Consider the following 27,956-nt stretch of genomic DNA (forward strand, 5'->3'; position numbering starts at 1 on the left):
TGTTTATTTTAGTTTGTAGTAATTAATTTCCTTGTTTATACAAAGACTTTTTTTGTTATTTGGATCTCAATTTGTCATTATACATGCAATTGATGATTATACTCGAATGCATCTCTTAAGAATTTCTCTCATATATGCGCATAGTTAATTATTTAGAGACTAGAGTAACTTGGGAATCCTTGTTTTCAAATTTCATGTTTAAGTTTGAATTTTTGGCATTCTACTAGTATTTAACTCAGTCAAGTAGTCAAAATTATCATTTAAAAATTTTGAATTTTGTGTTATTCAATCTCTTTTTTTTTTCGGTCGGAAAACATGTTATTCAATCTCTAATAATACAGCAATACTTTTTGAACTAATTAAATCAAATAAGTAAGTAATCTGTTTGGGTATCATAAGTAGAAGTGGGAAGCCCAATAATAGACCTATCATAGTGTTTAAATATAAGTGAAAAGTTTCGAATAAAAAAATGTGGAAATTTGAGATTTTATTGAAATCTAATATTTTATTAGTGAATTTTTATTGAAATAAGGTCTATATATAATGTTTAAATTGATTTAATATTTGAACATTTTTCTTTAAAAAAAAATTCAGAGTTTGAAGTAGAATAATAATGAAAAAAATGTCAATTTTAATTGTGGAGTGTCCTTAGAGTATTCTTACAAGACAATGATTTTTTTATTAGAAAATAAGAGATTAGCCTTAAATTTATAATACATGCATGTACTACTACAAAAAAAACATGATTTAGTGGGGGTTATTTAGCGGGGGTTTTAACAACCCCCGCAGATTACATTAATTTTCATTAGTTAGGGGAGGTTTTAATAACCTCCGCAAAAACTTACGTTATTAACTCTCCCAATTTTCACTCTCTGAACTCTCATCTCACTCTCACTGACTCACTCTGAACTCGTTTCTCATTCTCACTCTCACGATTGCAACCTGATTCGTTAACCATGGAAGCTCCTGAATCCTTTCCACCGATTTGATCTCTCGATTTCCACCGATTGCAACCTGATTTGATCTCTCAATTTCCACCGATTTCAACCTGATTTACTCTCGATTTCTTCTGATTCGACTCTCAATTTCACTCTCCTGATTCCACTCTCGATTAAACCCTAAAATCTACTCTCGGTTCTCTTTATGATTCCTCAATCTCCAGTGTTTCACGAGTAAACGCTCAATCTCTGCTTCACTTGCATTTTCCTGGTAAGAACTCAACTCCACTTCCGTATGAGTTTCAATTTTGCTTCTGATTTTGAGTTTTGTTTCTCTTTGGAATCACAAATTAGGCAGAAATTCTCTGGAGCTGGAACCTAGACATTGTTAGGAGCTTAGGAGCTGGAAGGTAAGTCGATTTCGTTTGCTTAACTTGAATATCTATGGCTGGATTGGTATGATATGATCGAGTAAAACTGTGGAAGTGAATACAGGTTTTCCAGTTTCAATTGGCTTTTGGGAGTGTTGACTTGTTTCATACGATTGATAACTTGGATCAATCCCAATTTTTCAATGAAATACTCAAGTTGAATCTGAATGAGGAACCCCTTTTAGCTACTAAAATTCCTATATTAGAAACAAAGCGAATAGTATAAAATCATTTATTCTGTTTGATATCAGCATCTAGCATTGACATCAGCTGCATATTCTGTTATAGAAGAACGTTGCACACTAGTATTTATATTTACTTTTCCAAGTCTTGTGTTGGTGATGTTTGTAGCCAGTATAAATGGGATTATCCCTTATAGCTGCATATCTCTATTTTATATTTCTATAAACAGTGATGGTATTATGTTTTGCTTGCTCCCCATAAGAGCTTGTTCTTGTTGATGTTTAATGGCTTGTTTTCTCCTTTTAACTGTGTTTTAGGCAGGAATAAGTTTCAAGGCAATCTCTATTGCACTACAAGAACACATTTTCCTTATCATTTCAATATTTTATGAAGCATAATTTTTTTTATACCGTTATTGGGAACTGATTGGTACTGTCATTTTGAGCTATTAATCATTTTGTTGCTTGATAGGTTTTTGCTTTGTTTATGCAGTCATGCCAAGGTTCAAGCGTTTCCACAACCCACAAAAATCAGCGTCTGGATCATCAATTGAAGCTTCTTCACAATCAGCTCCTGAAGTCTCTCAAAAAGCCCCACCATCGAAGAACCCCGTGAGTACACCATCTTGGAATGTTGAAGCAATAGGTATGTGTCATATTTTCTTAAGCAATATGGATTGGTTTTGATATTTGAACGAGTGAAAATAGTAACTAACAAAGTTGAAACTGAAATAAAGAAAGAAGGCCTAAGGCCTAGGATGCTGCAGAGAAAACTGTGTGTCCATAATCATAGCATAATTTATAAATAAATAAATAAGATCATGACACTTTAGAAGATGGACTTTTGAAGTGGTTTTAGTGTAATTTCTCTAGAAAAATGAGATAGATGCTTTGAGAAGTTTAGATTTTTGGTGTGTTGTTCATCTTATGTCCATCTTAGGAAACAGTCACTTGCCCCTTCTTCTATAGTCTCTGCTAATTTTAGCTCAATTTGTAGGATTTGTCAGTTACTAGAGTGGTTCTCCAACTAAATTTACATTTTAAGCTTACTTTCTTTTCCTTCCTTTTTTACCTGTTATAGAAGATGTGTACCGACCTATGCTGTAAGCAATAGCATATACCTTGAGAATGAAAGAAATTAAGACCAGTAGTGCATCCAATAAACACATGCTTCTTATCCAGGAGTTAAGGTTCTTTACTTAACTCTGTTTTATCTTTCAGAGACTCAAACAGGGAAATTGATGGATGTAAATTTTCTCTCTTTGTTTCTACTTTCTATTGTTGTTACTTATCTGAAAGGTTTCTAGAAAGTTTCTTGCTATAATCTCAGTTTCTCAAGTTTTCATTTTCAGGTTGTATGCAGTACTCTCCAAAATATATCATTGATTTCTTTCCTAATTGGTATTACTCTATTTGGATGGGCAACCAAGCAAGTTATAAATGTTATTCAGGTTGGTTCATGATACATTTATGCTTGATATTTAGATGATGATTGATGAGGTGTTGTATAATGTATCTATCTAGTTTTTTTTACCAACCCCTAACCCACAATGAAATGAGGAAGAAGAAGAAAAGCAAAGCATGTAAGAGAAGAAAAGAAAATCCAAACTCCAAAGAAAACCGAGCGGAACTTAATAGTCTATATTTTTCAGTTTGGAATATTCATCTTGACAGAGTAATAGGAAATTTGTAACCCTTGAGTTCCTGTAATCTGAACTTTCTTTTAGCATGACTCAGGAACTTCATATTGTGACCTGATAATTGGCTTCAAAGATTGTTTTTTACATTCTAGCTGTAGGCTTTCTTGGATTGAAAGTTGTGTATGGGTTATTTTGGCTTGTAAGTTGTCTATGGGTTTGTTTCTTTAATTGAAGTGTTTTGTTATTTTGGATTATGAGGTTAAAAATGTTCCTAGAATATATTATAGGCTGTAAATAATCTCTTGCATTTAAGGGAGGTTTAAAACTCCCGTTAAAAAAGCTTGCGGATAAGGGAGGTTTAAAACCCCCACTAAAAACCGCCGCTAAATTCATATACAGGTACCAGGGTTTGCTGAAAAACGCCGCTAATGATTTGTGGGGAGTGTAACTTCGGGATTTTTCAAAACCCCCGGTAAGTAACTCGCGGGGGTTGAAAACCCCCACTAAATGCAAAAAAAAACCCCACTAAATAACATTTTTTTGTAGTGTACACAAAGCAATGTGGCCAGTTGGGATCGATCTAAATTAATGATAAACTAAAGAGGGATGAAGTGTTTGACTTTAAAGGTTGCGTAATCACATAACAAATCTTTGCTTCGTGGTAGCTTTCCTTAATCCATACTTTGAATGGCAAGTTTTTCTTTCACGACTTATATTTTTCAGTAAATTGATTTATTCTAATTAAGAACTAAAAAACATCATTTAAGGAATAATATTATGGTGAATTAATATCCTGAAATATATATGTGCTTATTTTGTCATCGTGCATAAGTGAAGTCTGAAAGGCCCCATTTTCTCAAAATTAAGGTTATAATGAAAGACGCCGTAAAAAGGATGGCGCTAGGGTTTTCTCTTGGGCGGCGTGCTTTGACGGCGGTGTTCTAATCATTGGCCTTCACTGACTTTGACCCCTCACTTTTCAGTGCGTCTTGGATCGTGTCTCCTGAAGCAATCCCTGCTACGTATTCAGTTCTGTTTGGTGCACCTTTTGCCTTTGTTTGCTGGTTCCCTCGTTCGCGTGTTACTGTGCGATTGGCTTGGTGGGCTGCTATTTTTGGCTTTCATCTCTGCGGTTACTTCTCAGACATGGCGGAGTATGTTGGTATTGAATTCTTTGCAGAAGAGAATGCTGTTATTGACTTGTCTCAGACCCTTCCCGATGCCACAACTTTCTCGGAGGCGTGGCTTGTTGGACGGGTTCTGAGTTTTGGTCCCGTGAGCATGCGGGGGCTGCGATCAGCCATGACGCCGCTGTGGCGTACGAATCAGAGGCTGGAGATCCGTGAGTTTGGGGAAAACTTGTTTACTGTTCGCTGCTTCAGTTCTGAGGACAGGGACCGTATTCTTGACTCTGGACCATGGAATTTTGACAAGTTTCACATTGTTTTGAGTGTGCTGGAGCCTGATGACGACCCAGCAGCAGTTCCCCTGAATAAGATACCCTTTTGGGTGCAAGTTCAGAATCTGCCCATGGGCCATCGTTCAGGAGTGGTAGCACGGGCTATGGGGTCAGCTATAGGTGAATATCTTGGCTGGGACTCCCATGACAGGAGCAGATTGGGGGGTTCCCTTCGTGTGAGGGTGAATGTGGATGTCTCTAGGCCTTTGCTTCGGAGCAAGGTCTTGGCTAGGGGTGCTAAGGCCCCGTTGCGATTGGTTTTCAAATATGAAAGGTTGTCTGCATACTGTTTCAGGTGTGGCGTCCTCACCCACCAGATTCGCGAATGTCCGGTTCCAGCTCCAGAGATCGTTGGTGGGGTGCAGCCACCTTTACCGTTTGGGCCTTGGCTGCGTGCAGACTCGTCTAGGAATGGCTCTTCTTATGGCGGAAGGAACCATGGCCATGATAATTCCTCTGATTTGCGAGCGGGGTCTTCACACAAAGACCGTTCCCCGCGTCCTTCTCCGTCGGTGGCTTCCCATAGTGGGGGTGGTGCGCCGGAGGATGTACCAAGAAATGAACCAGCGGTTGTATTGGCGACTGTGGATGCTCCTGATCATGGGGAGGAATCTGGTGCGGGATCGGTATCCATGCCTTTGTCTAAGAAGCGCAAGCAAGATGAGGCTTTGGGGGTTCTTGATGATGGCAATACTACTGTGAGAGAACATGATGTTTTACCAAGGTCAGGTGCGGTCTTAGGGGAGGCTGGGTTGGACTCTCTACCCCCTAGGAAGATTCTTTTCGATGCAATATCGGCGGACGCTGCGGGACAGCGTCGCCGGAAGCAATGAAACTATTATCGTGGAACTGCCGTGGGCTTGGGAACCCAGAGGCAGTACGGGCTCTGAAACAGCTCATCCACTCAGAAGGTCCCGATGTGGTTTTTCTTATGGAGACTCGGAAGACGGTTGCGGAATGGCAACGTGTTCGTGGTTATTATGGTTTTCCTAATCAGTATGCAGTGGATTGTAGAGGTCCAACAAGAGGTGGAGGTTTATGTTTACTTTGGAGAGAGGAGGTTGATGTTTCAATTTTATCCTCTTCTCCAAATATTATTAATTTTCATGTTCCTATGGATGATGGAACTACGCAAGGGCAGATTTCAGCAGTGTATGGCTATCCTGATTTACCAAGGAAACATTTGACGTGGGCTTTGCTTGATTCTTTGAAACCTGCGGAGGGTGTTCCTTGGCTTTGTTGTGGAGATTTTAATGACGTGTTGTCACCGGCAGATAAGGTGGGGGGCGCCCCGGTTGATGTGGTGCGGCTTCAAGAAGTTCATGCTTCTTTGGTTCGTTGCTCGTTGGTGGAGGTGGGCTTCTCAGGGCCCCCGTTTACATGGTCGAACAAGAGGACAGAACCAGATGTTATTCAAGAAAGGATTGATTTTGCTCTTGTCAACAAAGCTTGGAGGGAGACGTGGTGCCAGACTAGGGTGGTTCATCTTTCCCGCCACCAGTCGGACCATAATCCTATCCTTGTTTTTTGGACAGCTAGTCCCGGGTTGGATGTTAGGCGTCAGCGACGTCCTTTCCATTTTGAGCAGCTTTGGCTCGAGGATTTTGAGGATTGTGAGGAGACTGTGACTTCTGCTTGGGCTCAGGGGTATGGCTCTTGGATGGAGAGAGTTGGATTCCTTGGTGAGAACCTCCGTGAGTGGGGGAAGGCGAAATATGGTCATTTTATGCGTGATATTAAAAGTTTGAAGAACAAATTGCAGGCTTTGCAGAGCATGAACCAGTCTGAGGAAGTGCTTGCTGACATTTTTAATACTGAGAGGGAACTTGATGGTTTATTGCATATGGAGGATATTTGGTGGAGTCAACGATCCCGTGCATCGTGGTTAAAGCATGGTGATCGGAACACTCAGTTTTTTCACCGGAAGGCCTCACAGCGCCAATCCAGAAATTCTATTGTGAAGATTAAGAACGATTATGGTGCATGGGTCAAAGACTTGGTGGGGATTGAGCAGGTGCTTAAAGGGTATTTCGTGGACTTATTTACTAGCTCTCGGCCCACTAGGGTTCAGGAGGCGACTGATTTGGTGCGAGGTCGGTTAACAGACAATCACAGGCTGTTCCTCTCTGATCCTTTTACAGCTGAGGAGGTTATTACTGCACTGCGCCAGATGCACCCTACAAAGGCTCCAGGTAGTGATGGTTTTCCAGCTTTATTTTACCAAAAGTTTTGGCATGTTGTTGGAGATGATGTTCTCCATTTGGTACTTGGGATTCTGAATGAGGGTGTCACCCCTGAGTTTATTAATCAGACTCTGATTGTCTTAATCCCAAAGGTTAAGGAACCGATGTATGCGAGTCACTTTCGCCCGATAAGTCTTTGTAATGTGGTTTTTAAGTTGGTTACGAAGACCATTGCTAATAGAATGAAAGTTGTGTTGCCTGATATTGTGGACGACACCCAGAGTGCCTTTGTCCCTGATCGCCTAATCACTGATAATGCTTTGGTGGCCTACGAATGTTTCCATTATATGAAGAAGAAGGCCACAGGGCGTCAGGGGACTATGGCTCTCAAGCTTGATATGTCAAAGGCTTATGACAGAGTGGAGTGGGATTTTTTAGAGCAGACACTTGAGAAGATGGGGTTCCCGGATCATTGGGTTACCCTTATCATGGGATGTGTTCGTACGGTTTCTTTTTCTGTCATGCTAAATGGCAGGCCTACTTCGTCATTTAGACCGCAGCGGGGGCTCCGCCAGGGTGATCCTTTGTCTCCTTATCTTTTTATCCTGTGTGGGGAGGTCTTCTCAGCTATGTTGTCCCAGGCATGTTCTGATTCAAGGCTCCATGGTTTGAAGGTGGCCCCAGGGGCGCCCATCATATCTCATTTGTTCTTCGCTGATGATAGTATTATCTTCTCTCATGCCTCCGCGGAGGAGGCTGCCACTTTTTTGTCCATTCTTGCTTTTTATGAGGATTCTTCGGGTCAGAAGATCAACTTGGATAAATCTCAGCTTTCCTTTAGCCGTAATGTGCCTACTACCAGATCTATTGAGCTTTCAAGGCTGTTGAATGTGAAGGCAGTGGAGAGCTTTGATAAGTACTTGGGTCTACCGACGATTATGGGGAGGTCTAAAACACATATTTTTGCTTTTGTAAAAGAACGAGTTTGGAAGAAGCTGAAGGGTTGGAAAGAGCGTGCTCTCTCGCGTGCAGGCAGGGAGGTGCTTGTGAAGTCCGTTGCTCAAGCAATCCCTACTTATGTGATGAGTTGTTTTACTCTACCTGGGTCTTTATGTGATGAGATTGAGAGGATGATAAATCGGTTTTACTGGGGAGGAAATGTGGAACGGAGGGGAATGAACTGGGCTCGTTGGGATCGGCTTGCTCAACCTAAGGATTCTGGTGGCCTTGGGTTTCGTTCCTTTAAGTCTTTTAATACAGCTCTTTTGGCTAAGCAATGGTGGAGGCTTATGAGAAAGGATGGTTCTTTGTTGGCAAGGGTTTACCAAGCATGCTATCATAAGAGGTCGGCCTTGTCTGCAGTTAGGTTGGGTTCGAGGCCAAGCTACACATGGTCCAGCGTTTTTAACGCGAAATGGGTGATTGAGAAGGGTGGTTTTTGGAGGGTGGGTTCTGGCCGAAGCATCCATATTTGGAACAATTCCTGGCTTCCTTCTAGGGCCGGTTATCGGATGTTTTCAGGTTCCCAGCACCAGAACCGGGTACAGGTTGTGGCCGACTTGATTGATGAGCAACGTCGAGTGTGGAATGCTCATTTAGTGAAGTCTATTTTCTCTGCTCATGAGGCAGCTTTGGTACTTAGTATTCCTCTGTCTAGCTCGACAAGGGATGATGCTTTTGTTTGGGGAGGTACAGATGATGGGAGATACACAACCAAGTCAACTTATGAGTTTATCATGCAACATACTGCAGAGTCTTCCCCTTCCTCTTCAGGCTCTGATATCCCTCCTGGGTTTTGGGACCTGTTGTGGGCTTCCAAGGCAATTCCGAGGTGTAAGGAAATGGTGTGGAGGGCGTGCACCGGGGCACTTCCATCGCGGATTGCTTTGCTCCGTCGAGGGGTGCCTATCGATGCCGCTTGTCCTTTTTGTGCTACACAAGTTGAGACGACAGCGCATGTTCTAATGGGTTGTCCAGAGGTTCGTTGCATTTGGTTTGGCTCACCATTATCGGTGATGCCCCCTCTTGATGTTTCTGGGTCGGGTTCCCTCATTGCATGGCTCTATCAGTTCTTTAAGCTGAAGGATGAAGCACTCACGGAGCATGTTATCACTTTGCTGTGGGCTATTTGGGCTAGGAGGAACAGGTGGGTTTTTGAGCAAGTGAAGCAGACTTGGCGATTGGCTTCGTCTGTGCGGGTTGTGAACACTAGTGGGGCTGGTAGGGCGGGGCGTAGAGCTGGAGCAGTGCCTATGGTGGGATGGAAGCCTCCGTCGGTTGGCACGGTGAAGATCAATACAGATGTGGCTCTTCTTGGGTCGGGTACTTGCGGAATGGGGATGGTGGCCAGGGATTCCCGGGGCCGTGCGTTGGCTACTGCTGCTGCAAGGGAGTTCCATTGTCTAGGCATTGCTGTTGCTGAAGGACTTGCAGTTCGCTGGGCAATTCGTTTGGCCTTGGATTTGGGTTACCAGGCAGTGGTGCTTGAAACGGATAACTTGGCAGTTGTCAGAGCTTGGACCACTTTTGCTTCTAATTTCTCATATTTAGCTTCTGTTATGTCGGATTGTGTTACTTTGTCTTCTAGTTTTTCATCTTTTAGTTTGGGTCATGTTAGTCGCGGTGCCAATAAGGCCGCGGATTTTATGGCAAAGTATGCTTTGTCTGGTCAATGTTTTGTCTGGATAGATGATGCTCCTCCGGGTTTGGAGAGTATCCTGTCCAGGGATGTTGCTATTTCTGAAGTTTAATAATATCATTGTCCTCTTTTCAAAAAAAAAAAAAAGAAATAGTTGCAATGACTGAATAATTATAGTAGACAAGACTGTTCATATTCAATTTCATGCGCGCATTTTGCATGCCACTCTTCCAAAGCCAAAATTTTGTATTCTCTTCTCCCTAAGACCCATCAAAAAAAATAGTTAAATACTCATAGTCATTCCACACAGACACACACCAAGACCAATGTTTTTTTTTCTGCCTTAACACATAATGTAAGAACTCAGTGCTATATCATTAAGGAAAAAAATATAAGTAAAAGACTTGGTTGACTTGTAGGTTTGGAAATGCATGTATCCATTTGTTTTCTAACCGCTCTTTTGTTATTAATCAACTGATTTCCAGACACGACAGCGAAAAGTAAGCTTTGAAATAATATATAAGGGTGTTGGTGGGGGGTTATGAACTTATGATCAATTCTAACCCTATGAAATAATGTTAAACTCACCAATAAAAAACTTCAAATTGTGGATAAGAAAATGGAATGATAAGAAAGGAGTTGACTTATGCCCTTGTAGGTATACAGATCTTACAATGAGTTTTTGAGATATTAACAAATACAGAGAGAGAAAAAAAAAACAAGATATTTTTGGTTTACAGGAGATTAAAAGAAAAAACAAGATTAATTACACAAGAGTAGTAGCTTTTATATATGTTACAAAGAAATCTAGAACATGGAAACAAAATACAACTGAAAATTAATGAATAACAAAATCAAATTTATGAACTTAATAGTTCTTCTTATGTCCAGAAAGAATTAATGAATTAAATCTCCTAATAATTCACACTAATTTCATCCTAGCTTAGCCAGTCTCATAGCTAATCAGCTCCATAACACTTATATACTACAACAACAACAACAAAAATCAACCTAATTGCACTCAGAAACTAATTAAGGTCTTAAATTGTGCTTGTGGTTGCCCTTAACATAAGGTGATGCAGGTACTCCAAAACCCGACGTTGGGGTTGCAATTGCAGTTGCGGATCGCATAATTTGAAACCCCGTGAACAACACTATATTAATAATCAGGCAGATCCTTAATAAACCCCAATCCTGAAGGGGATATCAAACTTCCCAAAATCCCATATGGCGAATCGGAAAACTGGTACACCGGTCGAGACGATGAACAAAAGAAATCTGATGATGAATTTGGAGTGAACAGTGGCATGTTAGCAAAATCCAGAATAGAAGGACTCTGCAATTGAACATTTGCACCAACACCCTTAACACAATCCTCACCATCCCTCCTCAGAGCTGAGCTAGTTTCATCACCATCAGTAGCACCCTGCTGCATCATCCCCTGCTGTTTGATGCTGTTGTTGTTGGAAATATCAGACAAAGATGAACCAAAAGTCTCAGAGGCCTCTTGATGACTCGCAGTGGTTGCTATTTCTTTGTGACTCGACGACGCTGTCATGCCGGTGAGTCTCTGAACCAGAGCCATGAAATCTTGGGCCTTGGTGTGGATAACCTTGGGTGATTGCGTGTAAATGATGATCGGAACCCTCTGCTTTCGTATGATGTGGGAGTCTTTGTTGATCATCAATGGTGAAGGACGCGGGCCATTGATGACACCGATGGGTTTTTCAGAAGTAGGTCTCATGATCTTGCAGTTCAACTGAATGCTCCAATGTGAAAAAGAAGGTATGTGATTTGAAAGTGGTGGTGATGAATAGGGAAGGTAGAGAAGGGTATATTTATATATAATGTGATTATGTTTAGCCAACAATTCTGACCGTTGACATTTGAGCTATGATTTTTTAATGTGATTATGTAACAATATTAATAATCCTTTGATCTAAGGCACTAATGTGAGTTGTGTTTTTTGATTTGACTGCTGCAGGTTGAATGTTAAGTTAATTTAGTATAGAAAATTACAAATTGTTCCTTTTGCTTACATGAGAAGTAGCATGCATAAGAAAACAAAATTAAACTGAAAGGAGATACGTACAAGAAATATGGTTGATTTCAACCAAAAAGAAAAAGAAAAATTGATGAGAATTAGTGGTATATTTCGACATATATACTTCTACATATTACAATTGATTTGATTGTGAAGTCAAAATTGATTTAATAATAAAGTAGCTTATGTATGCCAAAATTGATTTTGATAGTAAAAGAAAGTTTCTTCTAGTTGGCTTAGAAAGCTATCGGAGTCAATATTGTTTAAGGCGGCCCAAATAATCCATATTTGAGTGTAGTCGATGATGACAAGCAGAAATGAGTTTATTTGTCCATCGCAGCCAAGCAAGGTTGCTCACAGTCCACAAAACACTATTAGCACAACACTTCAGGTATGACTCTGACCATGCCTAGGAAACCTCTCACTGTGAGTTACTCAATACCTACAATACTAATTTTGCAATTTCATTGTTCTTTATGATTTTGAGTTTTTCTGCCATTGTTCTCTTACTTACACGTAGTGTCAATCCCGCCTTATCAACACCACACCACCGTGCTAGAAGATTCTTTTACCAAAGACAATTAATCAAGAGCTCTCCACCTAGCTTAAATTTTGAAAAAACACGATTAGATTATTTTAGATTATTAATTACCAGTTGGTTGTTTCGTCATTTGTTTACCAATTAGATTATTACCAGTTGGTGATTGTTCATTTGTTTACACATAGTTACAGCTTTGGCCTACATATCGGGACTACTTAATTAGCCGCCCGCAGACGTACAGCGCAAAACTTTTTCACCTTCATTCTTTGATTCTTCTACCTCTAAGATTAAAATATTCGTCACCTTTGTAAATTGTATATTTGTGTTTACAATTGGCTTTTCTAAAACTTTTATATATTACTTTGAATCCAAGATCTCTGCTCGGTTCTCATTCTACTATTGTGGCTATGAATATATAAGTTGGAGTAGAAAACTCAAACAGTCCCAGATTTGAAAAGTATATAAACCATTAAAAAGGGGTTATATATATCTAGGTTCACTGCCAAAAAAAGTCGTAATCTTTTGCCATTATTTTTTTATAATTAGTCAACTATAATTTTCTGCTCCTGATGCTTCCACTAGTGCTCCATTCAATTTTGACAATGGCCTTCAGCTCACACCACAACAATATTAAAAATTGTTAGCAATGTTGCACTCTCAAAAATTGCCCTTTCATTCATAATTTCCATGTCAAATTAATTTCTGGAAGTTACATGCATGCTTAATAATTTGAATTATGAATCAATAACTATATATTTTCTGATCCAGGACCACCTATGATCGAAGATAATTGGCAAAGGTACGGTGGTTGTCTTGATCAGGTCTCTGTGTTTTTTAAGGAAAATCTTGAAGTCAATTCTGTCTGAAGTTCATGTTTCTTCAGTTGCTTTTCAACAAATTGTTGTAAATTCAGTTGATCTGTTCTGAATAAGATAGCCTCTAAATGGTCTAATTCTAGTAAGTAACCAGAACCTTAATTGGATCTGGCCCAATTAGCTTCCTACCACATTGATTCAACCATCTTAATCAATACAATAAAATGAGCTGAAGTTATGCAGACACGCACTTGAAGAATTGATCAAGCAAAGAAATTTATTGTAAACTTTAGTAAAAAATTCGTCACCATGACACCCCCGTCATTCTTCAAAATTTAAAGAAGGGACGATGAAGTATCCTAAAGGGACTTGCAGAATGCACGATAACTACAATTAAGTAATAATTAGTGTAGAGAATGATATTGGATGACGCTTCTGGAAATGGACATGTTTTTTGGAGTAAAACTCAACAATAAGCTCATGTGTGTTTGTCTACTTTATATTGGAAAATGTTTGGTACACACTTCTCCACTTTTTCACCTCTTGAAATTTAAGAAGGAAAAAAAGTGAAATAAGTAATGTGAAATAAGCATAAGGTGTGGTGTGGTAGTTGCTCACATCATCCTTTAACTATGAGGTTTGGTGCTCAATCCTTATCAATAGGAATAAAACACATTGTTTAATTTAAAGCTTAGTGCGAGCTTCTAGTCTCATAAAAATTATTTGATTGGAGGATAAAAATACTTTTAAATTGAAATTCCTCAGCTGCCTTTTGTATTTTTGTTTTTATTTCAAGTTCATACATTCCACCATAAAAAAATTAAGAAGTTACACATTTTTCAATTTTCTAAAGTATCTCGCTGAATTAAAATAATAAAAACTTTTTCCAAAAACATGTTTTGAAAAATATATTATTAAAAGTTTTTTCTAACTTTTCGAAACTAATGAAGAAAACAAACAAGTCCTAATTAAATGTTTGATGGCTGATTGGATTGGAGAAATAAGCTTTTTTTTTGTCTTATAAAAGACACTTGCGTAAAGTTTTTTGTATAGTCTTGGCCTATTTTTCAAGCCCATTCCACTCCCAGATTCATTGGGTCGGTCAACTTCTAATGAGGTGGGCCAAGCCCATATTTGTCCAAGAAAAAATCAAATATTGATAAAAAAAACTTAACAATATCAATATTAGGTGAAACAAAATAAAAAAAGGGTTAAACGATATCCCACTGAAAAAAGTAATTCAATATATAATATATTTTTAACATGATAAGGGATCGTCTAAATGACTCATATGAGTTATTACTAACTCATAACTCAATTGACCGATAGAATTTTTTATAAATAAATAAATAAATATAGAAACTTTAACTCACTTGTCTTCAATGTGATTGGCCGATGAGTTATTTAACTCAAAATTTTATTGCAAAACAAATGTTAGCACGCGTGAAATTTAAGAGAAAATGTTAACAATTTTTATTTTATTTCATTTAAATTATGTTGCACTCAACTAATATTCAAATACACACAAAAGAATGGAAGTTCTTCTTCTTCTTAAAAGGTCTAAAGTTTACAAAGGAAACCTTTTTAACTTTCCAAACACACACTTAAATTATTTTTTAAGCCTTTTAGCTTAAGGGATCCATTGGTGATTCATAAACTACTCTATAGAGACTGACTCATTTTGTAGTGGTTTTTGACCAATTGTAATCTTTTCGATTTGTAGCGGTCATAAACCGCCACAAAATAAAGTGTCCAAAATGGTCAGCATTGTAACTATATGTCTATATCTACCCATCATTTTTAAAAGGGATAAATTCTCTAGCTCTCTTTTTTTTTCTACCTAACTAATGATTTCTAAGTAGCTTCTATTGCATTTCTTTTTCTCCCCTTCTCATCCTTCCATTTTTCACTTTCATTCACTGAACACATATACAACATTCTTTTAATTTTTATCTCTAATATTAAAAGATGGAGTGTACACTCATAATTAAACACAATATCATTCCAACATGCATTAATTTCACATAACTTTTTATTTAATAATGTGTTTAGTCTTTAATTATTTAGTAAAATTCATTTGCAATTACCTTATAATGAAAATGGTGATAAAAGAGTGTATGAAAACAGCAAATAAGGAGTACTATTATAATTCAGTTTTAATTATTTGCAGTGCCTGACATGAAAGAGCACTAGGTAGCAGCTGAGAGATGTGCAATAAACAAGGTACTCTACTCAAGCATGCAAAAATTAGAAACCTCTAGCTCATTGTGAATTGTGATTATAAACAGCAAATGGTCACACACGCCATTCTATGAACCTTGACCCAAAAATGTACAAACCCATGCCCCATAGTAATAAAATAGTGGGCTTAGCCTGAGTTACTAGGATCATGCGCAAAGAATTAAACCCTGCACGCGCACGCACTGTCTCACTCTCCTAGCTAGCTTCCTCTTGGATTCTGCTACAAAAGCCATCATGTTCACCACTCACAACCCATTTATTATATTCATGGTTGGTGCATTTCTTCATACACCTTCAGTGCATTTGGCCCAGTAAGCTTACACTTGCACCCACACTGTTTGTGTAAATGGCTCAGAGAACACAGAGTCACCTGTTCTCAAAGTTTTTGTCTTTCACTCTTTTTACCCTCTTCCTTGGATCTCCCATCCCCACTTTTGTCATTCCCTTTTCTGTCATTGATTTATTGTTTCTTTATCAATACTTAATTCTTGAACCAACATTTTTAGAAGGACAGCTTCATTAAAACCAGCATGTTCACTTCCAACCAGGACTGACACACACATTATACCTCATAGTTGGAATGAACATAAAATAGTTCATTTTTTTCGTTCTAGGTGAATCAACCCAAGTTTACCCAACCCCTGCAAAACATTCCCCTTCTAGAAAATAATTAAACTATCATGTATCAAATTTTGCAAATAGATCATTGCATAAGATGCCATTAACTATTTTCTAAACTCCTTTTCTTGTTTGTTTGGACTTTGAATGCACGTGAAGTATATTTAATTGGTTTGCATTACAATATTTAATTTATAGATACCATGTTTTGATCAACTTATTTTTTCTCAAAATTATTTTTCTCATTGGATTTGGATTCTCAATAATTTTGAAATCATGCATCCACTGAAGTCAGAAGCTCGTAACCGTTAAATTTTAATCGATTAACTTTGATTTTTTTCTTTTTGAGCAAGATTAACTCTGATTTAAAGAGGCTATTGGGCAATTAAATCAACCTACTTAATCCAGAGTCGTGAGGTCAAAATTCAACGATCACAAACCCTGAAATTTAATGAATGTATAATTTCATGACTATAGTGAATCCAGATCTAAATTATGGCACCAAAAAATTACTTTAAAGATGCTTTTCCCCATAATTGTTCTGATTTTAAAATCAGAAAAATTTGCAAACAAGCTAAGATTGGTTTGTATTAAGATTGAATAATTTTAAGACCCTTATGGGGGAATTCTCTTCTGCAACTGTTCACTAAAATTAAAATGGCTGGTTATACAGAACAGCTAGGTAGTAGCTCATCCCAATATGTCGCCAGCCATTCAGAGACTGCAACATTGCCACTGCACCCTTCCTCTGCTTTACTGTCTCAATTGAGTGATAAATAATATATAATACTTCAACTTGAGTTATTTCTTGTATGCTTCCACACAAATTGCAACCAAAACATTATAATTAGTTGCATATTAGATTAGGAGCCATATAATATTTCTGAAACAAGTTTACTTCAAGAGTCAGGAAATGAAATATCATTGTTTTTTGTTAAAATAATCTTTTGGGCTAAGCTGTGAGCCTGTGACTAGTCCTTACTCAATTTTACAAATTTATAAAGACATTCTCACATGAAAATCTTCATCATTTATATTAATCCGCCGCAGTTTTAGCACACACGCTGAGCATGTATTTTTAATTCATTGGTCCATAACTAGAAATTATATTCATCCTTTAGCGTGCAGAATGTGGCAAAGCATATTCTCCATTTCCCCTTGTCCTCCAATGCCATTAACCAAGGTGGAATTTGAGTCCAAATTTACTATGATGTCAATTACGATTTTAATTATAAATGTTAACGGATTCCACTAAGATTTTTTAGGGAACATATAAAATCAATTATGAAGAGAAGCTTCTACAAATGGTTTATAAGGACTAAAATTAATTTTGAGAAAAAAATAAGACGATACAAGCATGTTATATTACTGATGAGAAAAGAAGAAACACACTTGTAATCTATCCACTTCTTATTGGGAGGAAAATTAATTTGCACATTTTATATCTTTCTTCTTTATCCTTATTCTTGGTTCCCAAGGGAACTAGTGTCCTGAGTTCTCATGCTCCTTTGGATGCACATGCACCTACCAATTTGGACATTCTATAATTGTGTGATCTGGGATTACAAGCTGTAGTGTAACCATCAATTTGGCCAAAAACTAAACCTATTAAAATGCATCTTCTGCTTTGTCATCATCCCACTTAAGTTAACTATGACATTATACAAATGACATGACAAAATGCCTCCTCATACAGCTAACTAAGTTACTTTATGTACGTTGTTCCACCTATGATCCATGTCAGCCAATTCGGGTTCTTTTAGGACGCGTTGAACAATTATGCAGCCTAGTAGCTATTCTTAAAACTCAAGAACACATGTAATCATGAAACTAGCTTGTTGGACCAAAGAACAAGAGAAACATGCCTGCCCAATGCAACTTTGTGTTTAGTAATTGCAACTAGTGAGTGAGGAACATGAATTTGCTTGTTGGCACTTGATAATTCATGGTTCCTAAGTTGCAATAATAGTATAATTTAACAATACACATTATTTTAAGAACCTATGAGATGTAGTGTAAACCTTACCAATTCATAATCTACTACAATATTAACATGTTTGGAACAAAAAAAATTCAAAATCAATTTAACACACACGAGCTACTTACAAAATTGTTATCAAATTCACGATTAATTGTAGAAGGATTTTCAAACTTCCCCTACATTACATTTTCCTTAATGCAATTGAGAATGTTAGGTAGAGAAATTTATGAATGAAAAAGAGATGGATTACCAAAATATAGTGGGTCTGGGGGGTCCATCCTATGTTGCTAATATTTCCAGAAGTATTAACTGCTATTCCTCAAAATTGGGAACTGTAAACTCTACAGGGAAGAACATTTTCTGCATTACATATGCAGGGGACCCACACATTGATATATAATATTCTACTATGTAGAATTTCCAAAGGAGCATAGAGCTTGGCCCCCCATTCTACTAAAGTACATCAACTTTGGAGTTCTTGGAGGTGGGGCTGGGCAGGGAAGAACATGATGACATTAAATGTCTCACATCCTGGGACTTGTACCTTATGCAGAGGTTATTTTCCTACGCCTGTTTAATTTGCCACAAAAAAACCAAACCCTGAGCCCAAGACTATGGTCCTTCACCTAGAAGAATTTACATTATGACAATGACAATGCCAATATTGTGCTAAGAAGACCTATGCCTAGCCTTTTACTGCTTCATAGCAATAAAATTCTCCTCTGTGGCTCCCTCGAGAATGAAAGAAAACAAACTCAAGGACAGTAACATAAAAAAAACGACAGCGTGAAGGTTAGCACATATTTGAGCTGAGGGTCGGTCACGCACAAGTACAATGTTTAGGTTATGTTTGGGTATCTGCCGGTCGATTCAATGGACATTAGCACACACTTCAAGAAAATAATGTAAAGGGGTATGGTTCCTTTGTTATCTTCTTGTCGTTGTCGTAGTAGAGATGAAGGAGAATATCGATCATTTATGGATTTCCCACAAACGAAACTAATGTTTGGGGTAAGGGAATACCGAACCTGAGTATAAGACTTTGGTAAAGTTAAATGGCATATGATTTGGGATGCACCTCCACATAAGAGCCTCCTTCTTCTTTTATCCAATTGTCAGGTGGGAACTGAATGTAGGGTATGTGCAAAGCACTTTGATGCTCAAGTCAGAAAGACTGAAGAAAATAAGATTAGGGTTGAACAAATAATGCATGAGTGAAGTGTGCCCCCCTTTACGTCTACATACATAGGGTTGTAACAAAGCTCAGGAGAATTAAGGGCCCGTTTGGTGGTCAGGATAGGATATGATAGGATATGATATGTGAACAGGATATCAACAGGATATGATAAGAGCAGGATAGACTCTTATCATATCCTGTGTTTGAGGTGCACATGATAAGGACAAGATATGATAAGGAAAAATGTATCAGATTTATATTTGAATAAAAAATACATTTAAAATTGATCATTCTATTAAATTTAATTTCTTTACATTTTCATGAATGAGTCTATATTTTAAAATAAATAAAATTAATTTAAATTTTATTAATTAGCCTATTTTATTGTTTTGAAGATACCCTATATTTTAAATAAAATTATGCAGTTAACCGATTGGTTTTCACTTAGTTGTGACACGTGATAATTAACAATAAAAGTTAACTAAATTAAGAATATTATTATTTCAAAAGTAATTTATATTTGAATTATAAATTATTATATAAGTAGATAAGTAGTTTTAAATAATAGGAGATGAAAATAAAAAATTAATCTATTACTATTAAAAATCAATATTTGTAATCAATGTTTTTCACTTATTTGTGACACGTGATAAACAATAAAAATTAACTAAATTAAAAATATTATTATTTCAAAAATAATTTATATTTAAATTATTATATAAGTAGATAAATAATTTTTAAATAATAGGAGATGAAAATATTAAATTAGTCTATTATTATTAATAGATCAATATTTGTAAGTGAGTAGTCTATTTTTACTATTTATGAATAATAATTTTATTTATTTTTTATTTTAGTTAAATTAATATTTTTATATTTACTAATTAATATTATTATAAATTATAAATTATAAATTATATAATATTAAAATAAATTAATTTGGAGTTAGGATACTGAAAGAAAATATATAACTGGTATCCTATCCTGCTCTATCCTAACTCCCCCCTCAGGATAACTTTTACACATGATTGACAGGATAGGATAGAAGACAGGATAGTGTTATCATATCCTGCTGGTGCAACAAACAACAGATAACAACAGGATATGATTATTATCCTGTCCTATCCTATCCTATCCTATCCTGGTCACCAAACGGGCCCTAAGTGGAGATATAATATCATTATGTAGCATATATTAGCTAGCAATTGGAGATGTTACTTTAGTTAGGAATCGTTATTCTCATAATGCATAAGACATCATCAATATTGGTCAAGGTAATAAGCTTATCATTTTATATCGCATATCATATAGTCGAGTGGATTAAAGTCGACACATTGATTACATCAGTGCAAGATTGCTCATGAGCAACAATAATCTCGTAAGACTTACACAAAGACTTCATCAAGGCACAACACTTTGGGTGCATCTTGTACCACACTTATAAATTAAATAGAAGTTTTATCGTGCATTTACATAAACATTACTCATTTGTTATGTCATTGTTCTTCCTTGACTTTGAACTTCTATCGAAATGCTCTCACACTGCCTTGAGAATCAGAGTATCTATGCATGTATTTCCTCGTTGTGTCAACATTGCACCACCGTGCCAAAAGATCTTCACTTAGTCGTGCACCACCGCAAGGAATCAAGAACATCATCCAACTCATATTTTGGAAGAGAACAATTATCACGTACAGTTATGGACTAAGAAATTAGCTATTAAGATTTTTTTCTTTGTTTAAATCACATGTACCTTATACTAAAGCAATCATGCTTGAGTCGTCGAACTACTAAATGCGACAAAACGCTCTATTGTTTATCATATCTCATTATTCATGACAATATTCAATGGAAAAACTATTCGGAATCCCCTTCATCTACATATATTTGATCTTTATGTTTTCTCATTCTGATTAAATTTTAATCTGGAAGGCAGGTAACACCAATGCATTCATTCCCACTCAACGAAGATAGATTGAATAAAATGAACTACATACTTTCAAAAAAGTTGTGATTTATTCACACTTTATTTCTTATCCATCTCAATTTCACTTTTTTTTTTTTCTCTTACTTTCAAATCACATAATCAATTATATCTCTTGTTTCTCTTTCGTTTATCTCTATCTTTCTTATGAAATGTAATGAAATTAATGTGATTGGATTATTCAAAACTACCATATATGCCAAGCAGAATTTGAAGTAAAGACAAGTTCCTAGGCTGCAAATGCCCGTACCCTTAATCTCGTACCCAAAAGGCCAAAACACAAATACACAAAAACATATATAAAAGAAAAAATTAAAAGGAGAGAGAAGGAAGAAAAAAAAAAGTGGATGGTTGTCTTTTAGTTGATTCAAGAATGATAGTAGTGGGGTTGGGGAGAATTGTGTCTCACGCCGTTTCCCCTGGCCTGGCCCCTTGCAATCCAGATTCCGATTCTCCCTTCCGTCCTTCATTCTGTACTCACGCTACGCCACGTATATAAATACAAATATGTAATTTGCTCATCGTTTCAACCTCCACACATAACATGTGTGACCAAGACAAGTTGGAGACTAACATTCACAATTTTAGGTTGCAAATTCTTTTAAAATGACAACAAAAGAAGAGTTACTAATCTAATACAACTTCAAAATAATTAAACTCTATTGCTACCAAAACTTTCGTCAACATTTTATATACTAAATATCCATTTCTATTGCCTTGAGAAAAATTGTGGAATCTCACATGAGCCAAGCCTTGTTGCTAGTTGCTAGTTGCTAGTAACTCCAAGACCAAAAATTTAATGATCCATGCTCATTCCCTCTCTGAAATCACTCACTCAACCAAACTAGTGGATTCAAATTAACAATTTCCACTCCCATTTTTGTACATTTTCCCCCCAATTTCCCACTTTCATTTTTTGTCTTATTTGGGGGTGAAATAAACGCAAAAAAAGAGAAGAAGAAAAAAAAAAGAAAAATTTAAAGAGGAAGTGGAATAGCTGGATTTAGCTGGAAAACCCAAACCTACTCCATCAAGAACCGCTTCACAATCTTCACGCTTGGTTCCAACACTTGCCTCTTCCATTCATCGGAAAATATCTCTCCGCCGCCGTCTGCCACAAGCGCCACCCGGAACGCTTCCGTGGCGTCGATCCTCCGTAGGTCCCACCCTGCTCTTTTTAACCGCATGATCTTCCCAATCTGCCTCTTCGCTAGCTGACACGTGTTCTCCTTAATCGCCCTCACCGCTTCCTCGTACGCTGCACCCTCCCGCACCGGATCCTTGAAAAACCGGTCGAACTCGGGTACACCGATGGCTTTTCTCAACCCGGTCTGGTTCGCTGTGTCCGAGTCGAAGAACTGAGCCAACTCGTCCACCATTCCCGAGTCAAGCATGTCGTCGACTCGCTTCAGCAAATACTCCGACAGCACGGGGAACGCAATGTCCATCCAGAGGAAGCAGCACCGGTATCTCAACTCGGAGGAAACCGGCGAGGGTGAATCGTCGCGGAAGACGTTGGACTCGGGGTCGAATCGGTCGACAAGGAGGGCGTGGACGAAGGAGTTGGAGCCGCCGACGAGGATGGGGAGCTTTCTGCGGCGGGTGATGTCGGAGATGAGGTCACCGGCGCGGCGGCGGAAGTCGGAGGGGGTGAAATCACCGAGAGAAGGGTCGACGTCGCCGAGGAGGTGGTGGGGGACGTTGTTGCGTTGGTGAGGTGGGATCTTGTTGGTGGTGGTGTCGAGTCCTTTGTAGACTTGCATTTTATCGGAGTTGATGATCTCTGAGAAGGGGAAGAGGGTGGCGAGGTCGATGGAGAGGCGGGATTTGCCGGAGCCGGTGGCGCCCATGATGACAACCACCTTGTCTTTGCGGCGGTGGCCGTCCATGGCGAGTGAAGAGGGGTGGTGGTAATGGTAATGGTAGTGTGTGGTGTAGTGGTGGTGGTGGTGGGGGTGAGGTGAGAGAGAGGAAAGTCTCATAGGAAGAAGAAGAAAGAGAGTGAAAGGGAATCAATATACGGAAGGGAAGGGAAGGGAAGGGAAGAGGGAGAGACAGAGGAATTGAAGAAAAGGCAGAAAGTGCGTGCGTGGGTTTGGGTACACAGATGGCGTGTGCGTGTGTGTACCTTTCTGAGCTGGCAGTGAGTGAGAGAGAGTGAGTGGGTTTGGTTTTCTGTTTTCTGTTTTCTGTTTTCTGAATGAATCAATGGTTATGGAAGGGAATTGTGAAAGTGGGAATGGGAATGGAACTCTCACTCTGTCTGTTCTGTTTCTGTTGTTGGGAAAATGGCATCTCAATGTTGTGTATGCCAGCTAGCCAAATTCAATTCATTCTGGTTTGTGATTGCAATAGCTAGCTAGAGAGGTTAAATAGCTATTGCTATTGCTGTTGTTGTTGATGTTGTATTGGAAATGGGAGGGAGGAAAGGGATTGCATTTGCATTGTGCATTGCATTGAAGTTTTGAAGAGGGGGAAGCTTTTGTTATTGCCTTAATGAATGAGGGTGGCTTTGGTTACTTTATAGGTAGGCTTAGATCTCATTCCTCTCTGCCTCTGCTCTGCAATATTGCATTCCTCTCATCATCATCATCACTGCTGTGTTTCTTTTCTCTTCTCAAATGAGATTGTGTTGTGTGTGAGAGGAGGGAGAATTACCCGGCAGCTATTTAAAACACCAGTCTCAATGCCACTGTACATGTATATAATAGCTTTAAAAAAAAAAAAAAAAAAACGATATAATAGAGAGAAAATAACTCTAGACTATCGACTAGGATATAAGTGTCATGATAAAGAGATTAACTTAGACCCACTAGGGAGCTTGTTTCATTTTATGTGTCACTTCTTTAATATATTGATATAATATAATTTTGATTGTTATGATCCATTCACACTTTCACTTTATTTTCACTCTATTTTATATATTTATCTCTCAATCAATCATATTACATATCACATCTCTTAATTTCTTTCCACTCCATTAATACTTTTAAAGGAGTGTGAACGATCTTTGTAAATATAACGGGAGTTTCCAAAAGAAATGAGTTGTGAAGAAATTTTTAATGATTCTAGTTAATCTTTAAACCATATAATGCATTTTCAAATTTAATTGAGTTTTTTAAGGGAATAATAATTTGTTTATACTCTACCATAGAGCTGTCAATATGCGTTCCAATCCGCGGGCCAGCTCGACGGGTTGGATAAATGAGTCGAGTTTGGTTGGTTAAATTTCAGTGCAACCCGGCTCGTTTAACCCGCGGGTTAGACGGGCCAACCCGTGGGTCAAGCGAGCCAACCCGTCGGGTTAGAGCTATTTTTCATTAAAAAATTATTTTATTTCTCTTTAATTCTAGGTTAGTTTTATTGATTTATTTTAGATAGAAAAATAGAAATTTTAATTTCTTTTAATTTGAGTCAATTTTTTATGTTTTATTTATTGTTATTATATTATTTATCTCATTTTAAATGTGATAGTGAAATAATTGTGTTCTTAAATCCTGTAAACTAATTTTTTTTTCTATATTTCAAATGTGAGATAAAAATAATTGCGTTGATAAACCTTTTTTTGAATTGATACCAATTTCTATAAGTATTTTTTTGAAATTATTTTTTATAACATTTTAAACAATTTCTAATCCAATTTCACAATTTTTTATATTTATTTCACTCAACCCGCGAGCCAGCCCGCCAAACCGCGAGCTCGTAGCGAGCCGGGTTGGGTTCATATTTTCCTGGCTCGTTAAGACCCGGGGTTGACACAACCCAACCCGTTTTCAACCTAACCCATACGGGCTGACCCATATGGGCCGGGCTGGCCCGTATTGACAGCTCTACTCTACCATTCACTTTATCTTTTATTTCATTTTCACATGTTTTATTTTTAAGAGGATTTTACAATTTTCTTGGATACTAAATTTAGTGAACCACGGTGATTCACCAAAATATTTTTGTGAAATTACAAAATATCCCTCTCACAACTGCATTATTTCCAAAATATCCTAGGGTATTGACCCCCCTCCCGTTCATTCTTTGCCCCAATGTTAATTCTGCCACCAAATCACCCACTCCGACCATGGTCACGTCGGACCACCGCGGTGCGCGCGTCAACCACCATACCAACCCCTATTGTTGACCCAACCTTCGACTAGACACAACCATTGTCCGGTCCAACCAAACTTCAAAACTTTAACTACCAAAACCCTCTCTTTCCTAACTGTTGTTTCCACTCAACCGTCATAGTCCAAAGCTCGTCCACACAATAAAACTACCACCATATTCGATCGGCCACCACCGCCACACAATGACCTTTATCCATTGCGCCCCACTAATAACTTAATTAGAGCGGAAGATCGAAACTTTTTGAAGACTGAAAAGAAGAAAGACATACAATGGCAAAGAGTGTTTGTGTTTCATCCTTCTAGGCCCATTTTCTAAATCGTTTCATTTCCAAGGTTTCTTCTTCAAAGTTTGTAGTTGTCATCATAATGGGTGTCCCTTATGATATGAAAGAGGAGCAACGTCCTATCTTTCACGAGCTTCCCTCTATTTTTATTTTTTTGTGTGTTAAATTGCTTTTACAACTTTGATTTGAGTATAGTAAATGTTTAATGTCTCATCAAAAGTGCGGCCCATAAGACAACCACTTTTTAACACCGTCCGGGTAAAAGGTGAGCCTTCAACTACTGCATTTGACAATAAATAAAAGATACTACATGTGACATGTTTAAAAATAAAAACAACAAATCAGATGTAATATTCTGTTGTAATAATAGCCGATACACGCTTCTTTCCTGGAGCATCAGTTAAGAAAAAATGTGGATGACGTAATCGAGAAGCAAAGAGGAAAACAGAAAACAAACTTGTCTGAATAATGGGTATGAAATTGGCGAGCATGCATGAGATGAGGAGGCGTTCAGAAGGACAACATTAGACACACGAAAGACATATATGGTGTTTGGGGATTAATGCATATACACACACATTCCCATTTCAGAGACTGGATAAGGCATTCAAACTTTTATTTTACTTGGTTTTCCCATTCCCATTTCCTAGCTACTCTAGCCTTTTTATTTCAACTCGTGCATTAATTGATGCCTAGCTAGTTTCAATATCCATGTGTGTGTACTGTGTACCCACCTCTTATGCATGTGAATGGCAAGAAATCAAAGTCCCTAATTGTTGTAATAATTACTCAAGGAGTAATAATTACATAGTGTTTTAAAATAATAAATGTGTTGCATTGAATGAATTTAAATGAAGTCCCACATAAAAAGTGGAGTAACTATTCAAAATATTTATATATCATTAAATGTCAACCATTCAACAAAGAGACAAAGAGAGGATATAGTGTCACATGTGCATGGTTTGGTGGTCCCAAGCTTTTATGTCACTTGTTCCATTCACACCACCCCTCGCCGGGTGTCGACACCCGCGTGGGCCGTGGGCGTAGAGGCGCTAGTGACGGCTTGTAGACGACACGGCACTTGAGGCACTTTGCGACTGTTGGGAACAGACATATCTGTTGCCAACTTAATACATTGTTCTGTTGTTTGCCTATGTTTTTTCCAGAAAACACTTCGTTGCATTTCAAGTTTTCATTAGTCTTGTGCAAACTCGAAGCAAGGCTGATTATCCTGGGTATTCTTACATCCAAAACTCTAAGACGAAATCAGAGAGTGCTTGAAATACTTTAAGGAAAGTGATTTCATCATGATCAAGCCTATTCAATTTCATTACACTAATCTCACACGGAAGTTTCATTTCAATGGTTCCATTTTGTTTTTCAGAAGTGAAATTGTTTTTCAAAGAAATTACTATAGCAATCTTAATTTAAAACAACTCACGAGTCACGACTCACAAACGCATAATCATTACACTACACAATTGATGATTTTCAACTTTTAACTTCCACAATCGTACCTACGATATCAACCGACGCAGCTTTCCAACTTGACTAACTTTATTTCATTTCGTTGCAAGCATATCTTCAATGTGTATTATTTATTGTTGAAATTAATGTCACAAACCTTTTTTTGACTTCATTAGTGCTGCTTTCGCAATGTTTGAATGATAGAAAGTGATGTTTTAAAAGATTAGAATATGTTCTTAAAATCATGCATATTATGTTTAATATTTTCACTTTCAGTTTTTTTTTTTCAAAAATATACAAACGTACACTAAAAAACAATGCAAATACTAAAAAGGCAAAATGTGCCTTACTTTCATGACGCAATTGCAAGTGTGTGCTTGTATGTGTCTGTTATGGGGAACGCTCTTGTTGAGCACGCTTGAGTGAGCATGATGACCCCTATGGTTGATTGAACAACACCATTGACACCTAATTGGCCAATACCTCGGAGCGGCTAAGATCTTCTTTATCTCACCTTGTCCCGCTCTACCAACAGGTGTAAGCGTGGAGCTCAAAGTCTATACCTCACTAACGAGGAACTCCAGACTCTTATATCTTCGCAAATAATTGAAAAAGCTGGAAGTCCAACATTCGCCCAAGGATTAGACACTCATGACACTTCTCCAGACCTTCTACAATCTACTGGAACTGAGCCATAGATCGACGTTGATTCTCATGCTTGACCATTATTTGAGTATAGTCATAGTTAGACTATCATATGGATAATGTTTTCCCTCATTTTCTTGAAGGCTACTAATATATATCCGACGACTAATGTTTGCTTAATTAATCCATTGCGCATGCTTAATTGTGTCTTTACTTCCTCAACATGGATAAACAATAGTACACATATAGTTATAGTACCATATGTGAGTATTCTAAATTTACTTTGATTCATCCACTATGTTTGCTTTATGGGAAAAACTTATGAGAGTGAAGATAGGTAAAGAAAAATGTGGATTAAGCGAGAAAAAAGTGTAGAACGACTTCATTCACGTCATTTTACTTCAGTACGAGGAGCAATTTTCCATAGAGGGAGAAGATTTTACTAGTTTAATTTGTTCTTAAGTAAGAACACGTGTGATTAGTTGGTGCTTAATTGTGGCCCATAAAGATTTGGTATATGTGGAGCGTGGCCCTTTAAGTTTAAATATTCAACTTGTTTGAAGGATCCGA

At 37.7% G+C, this 27,956-nt stretch overlaps 2 protein-coding genes and 1 long non-coding RNA gene across 3 annotated transcripts; 1 reads left to right on the forward strand and 2 right to left on the reverse strand.

The window, feature by feature from the left end:
* The first annotated feature begins 1,180 nt into the window (after positions 1-1,180).
* LOC130720153 (uncharacterized) lies at positions 1,181-3,088 on the forward strand. The gene is made up of 3 exons (XR_009012956.1): positions 1,181-1,348; positions 2,045-2,197; positions 2,904-3,088. It is a non-coding gene; the product is annotated as an uncharacterized LOC130720153 (long non-coding RNA).
* A 7,149-nt stretch (positions 3,089-10,237) lies between these two features.
* On the reverse strand, positions 10,238-11,276 carry LOC130718163 (protein MKS1-like). Its single transcript, XM_057568664.1, has one exon. The coding sequence runs from the start codon at positions 11,213-11,215 to the stop codon at positions 10,631-10,633; it is 585 nt and encodes a 194-aa protein (XP_057424647.1). The 5' UTR covers positions 11,216-11,276; the 3' UTR covers positions 10,238-10,630.
* Positions 11,277-21,558: 10,282 nt separating this feature from the next.
* On the reverse strand, positions 21,559-23,793 carry LOC130716569 (adenylate isopentenyltransferase). Its single transcript, XM_057566534.1, has one exon. The coding sequence runs from the start codon at positions 22,852-22,854 to the stop codon at positions 21,895-21,897; it is 960 nt and encodes a 319-aa protein (XP_057422517.1). The 5' UTR covers positions 22,855-23,793; the 3' UTR covers positions 21,559-21,894.
* Positions 23,794-27,956: the final 4,163 nt, after the last annotated feature.

This window comes from Lotus japonicus, chromosome 5 (genome assembly GCF_012489685.1).
Source record: "Lotus japonicus ecotype B-129 chromosome 5, LjGifu_v1.2".
Taxonomy (NCBI): Eukaryota; Viridiplantae; Streptophyta; class Magnoliopsida; order Fabales; family Fabaceae; genus Lotus; species Lotus japonicus.

What these genes read in the sequence shown, in the direction of transcription:
- LOC130718163 (XM_057568664.1), bottom strand. Translation starts at nt 11,215, where the DNA reads ATGAGACCTACTTCTGAAAAACCCATCGGTGTCATCAATGGCCCGCGT.
- LOC130716569 (XM_057566534.1), bottom strand. Translation starts at nt 22,854, where the DNA reads ATGAGACTTTCCTCTCTCTCACCTCACCCCCACCACCACCACCACTAC.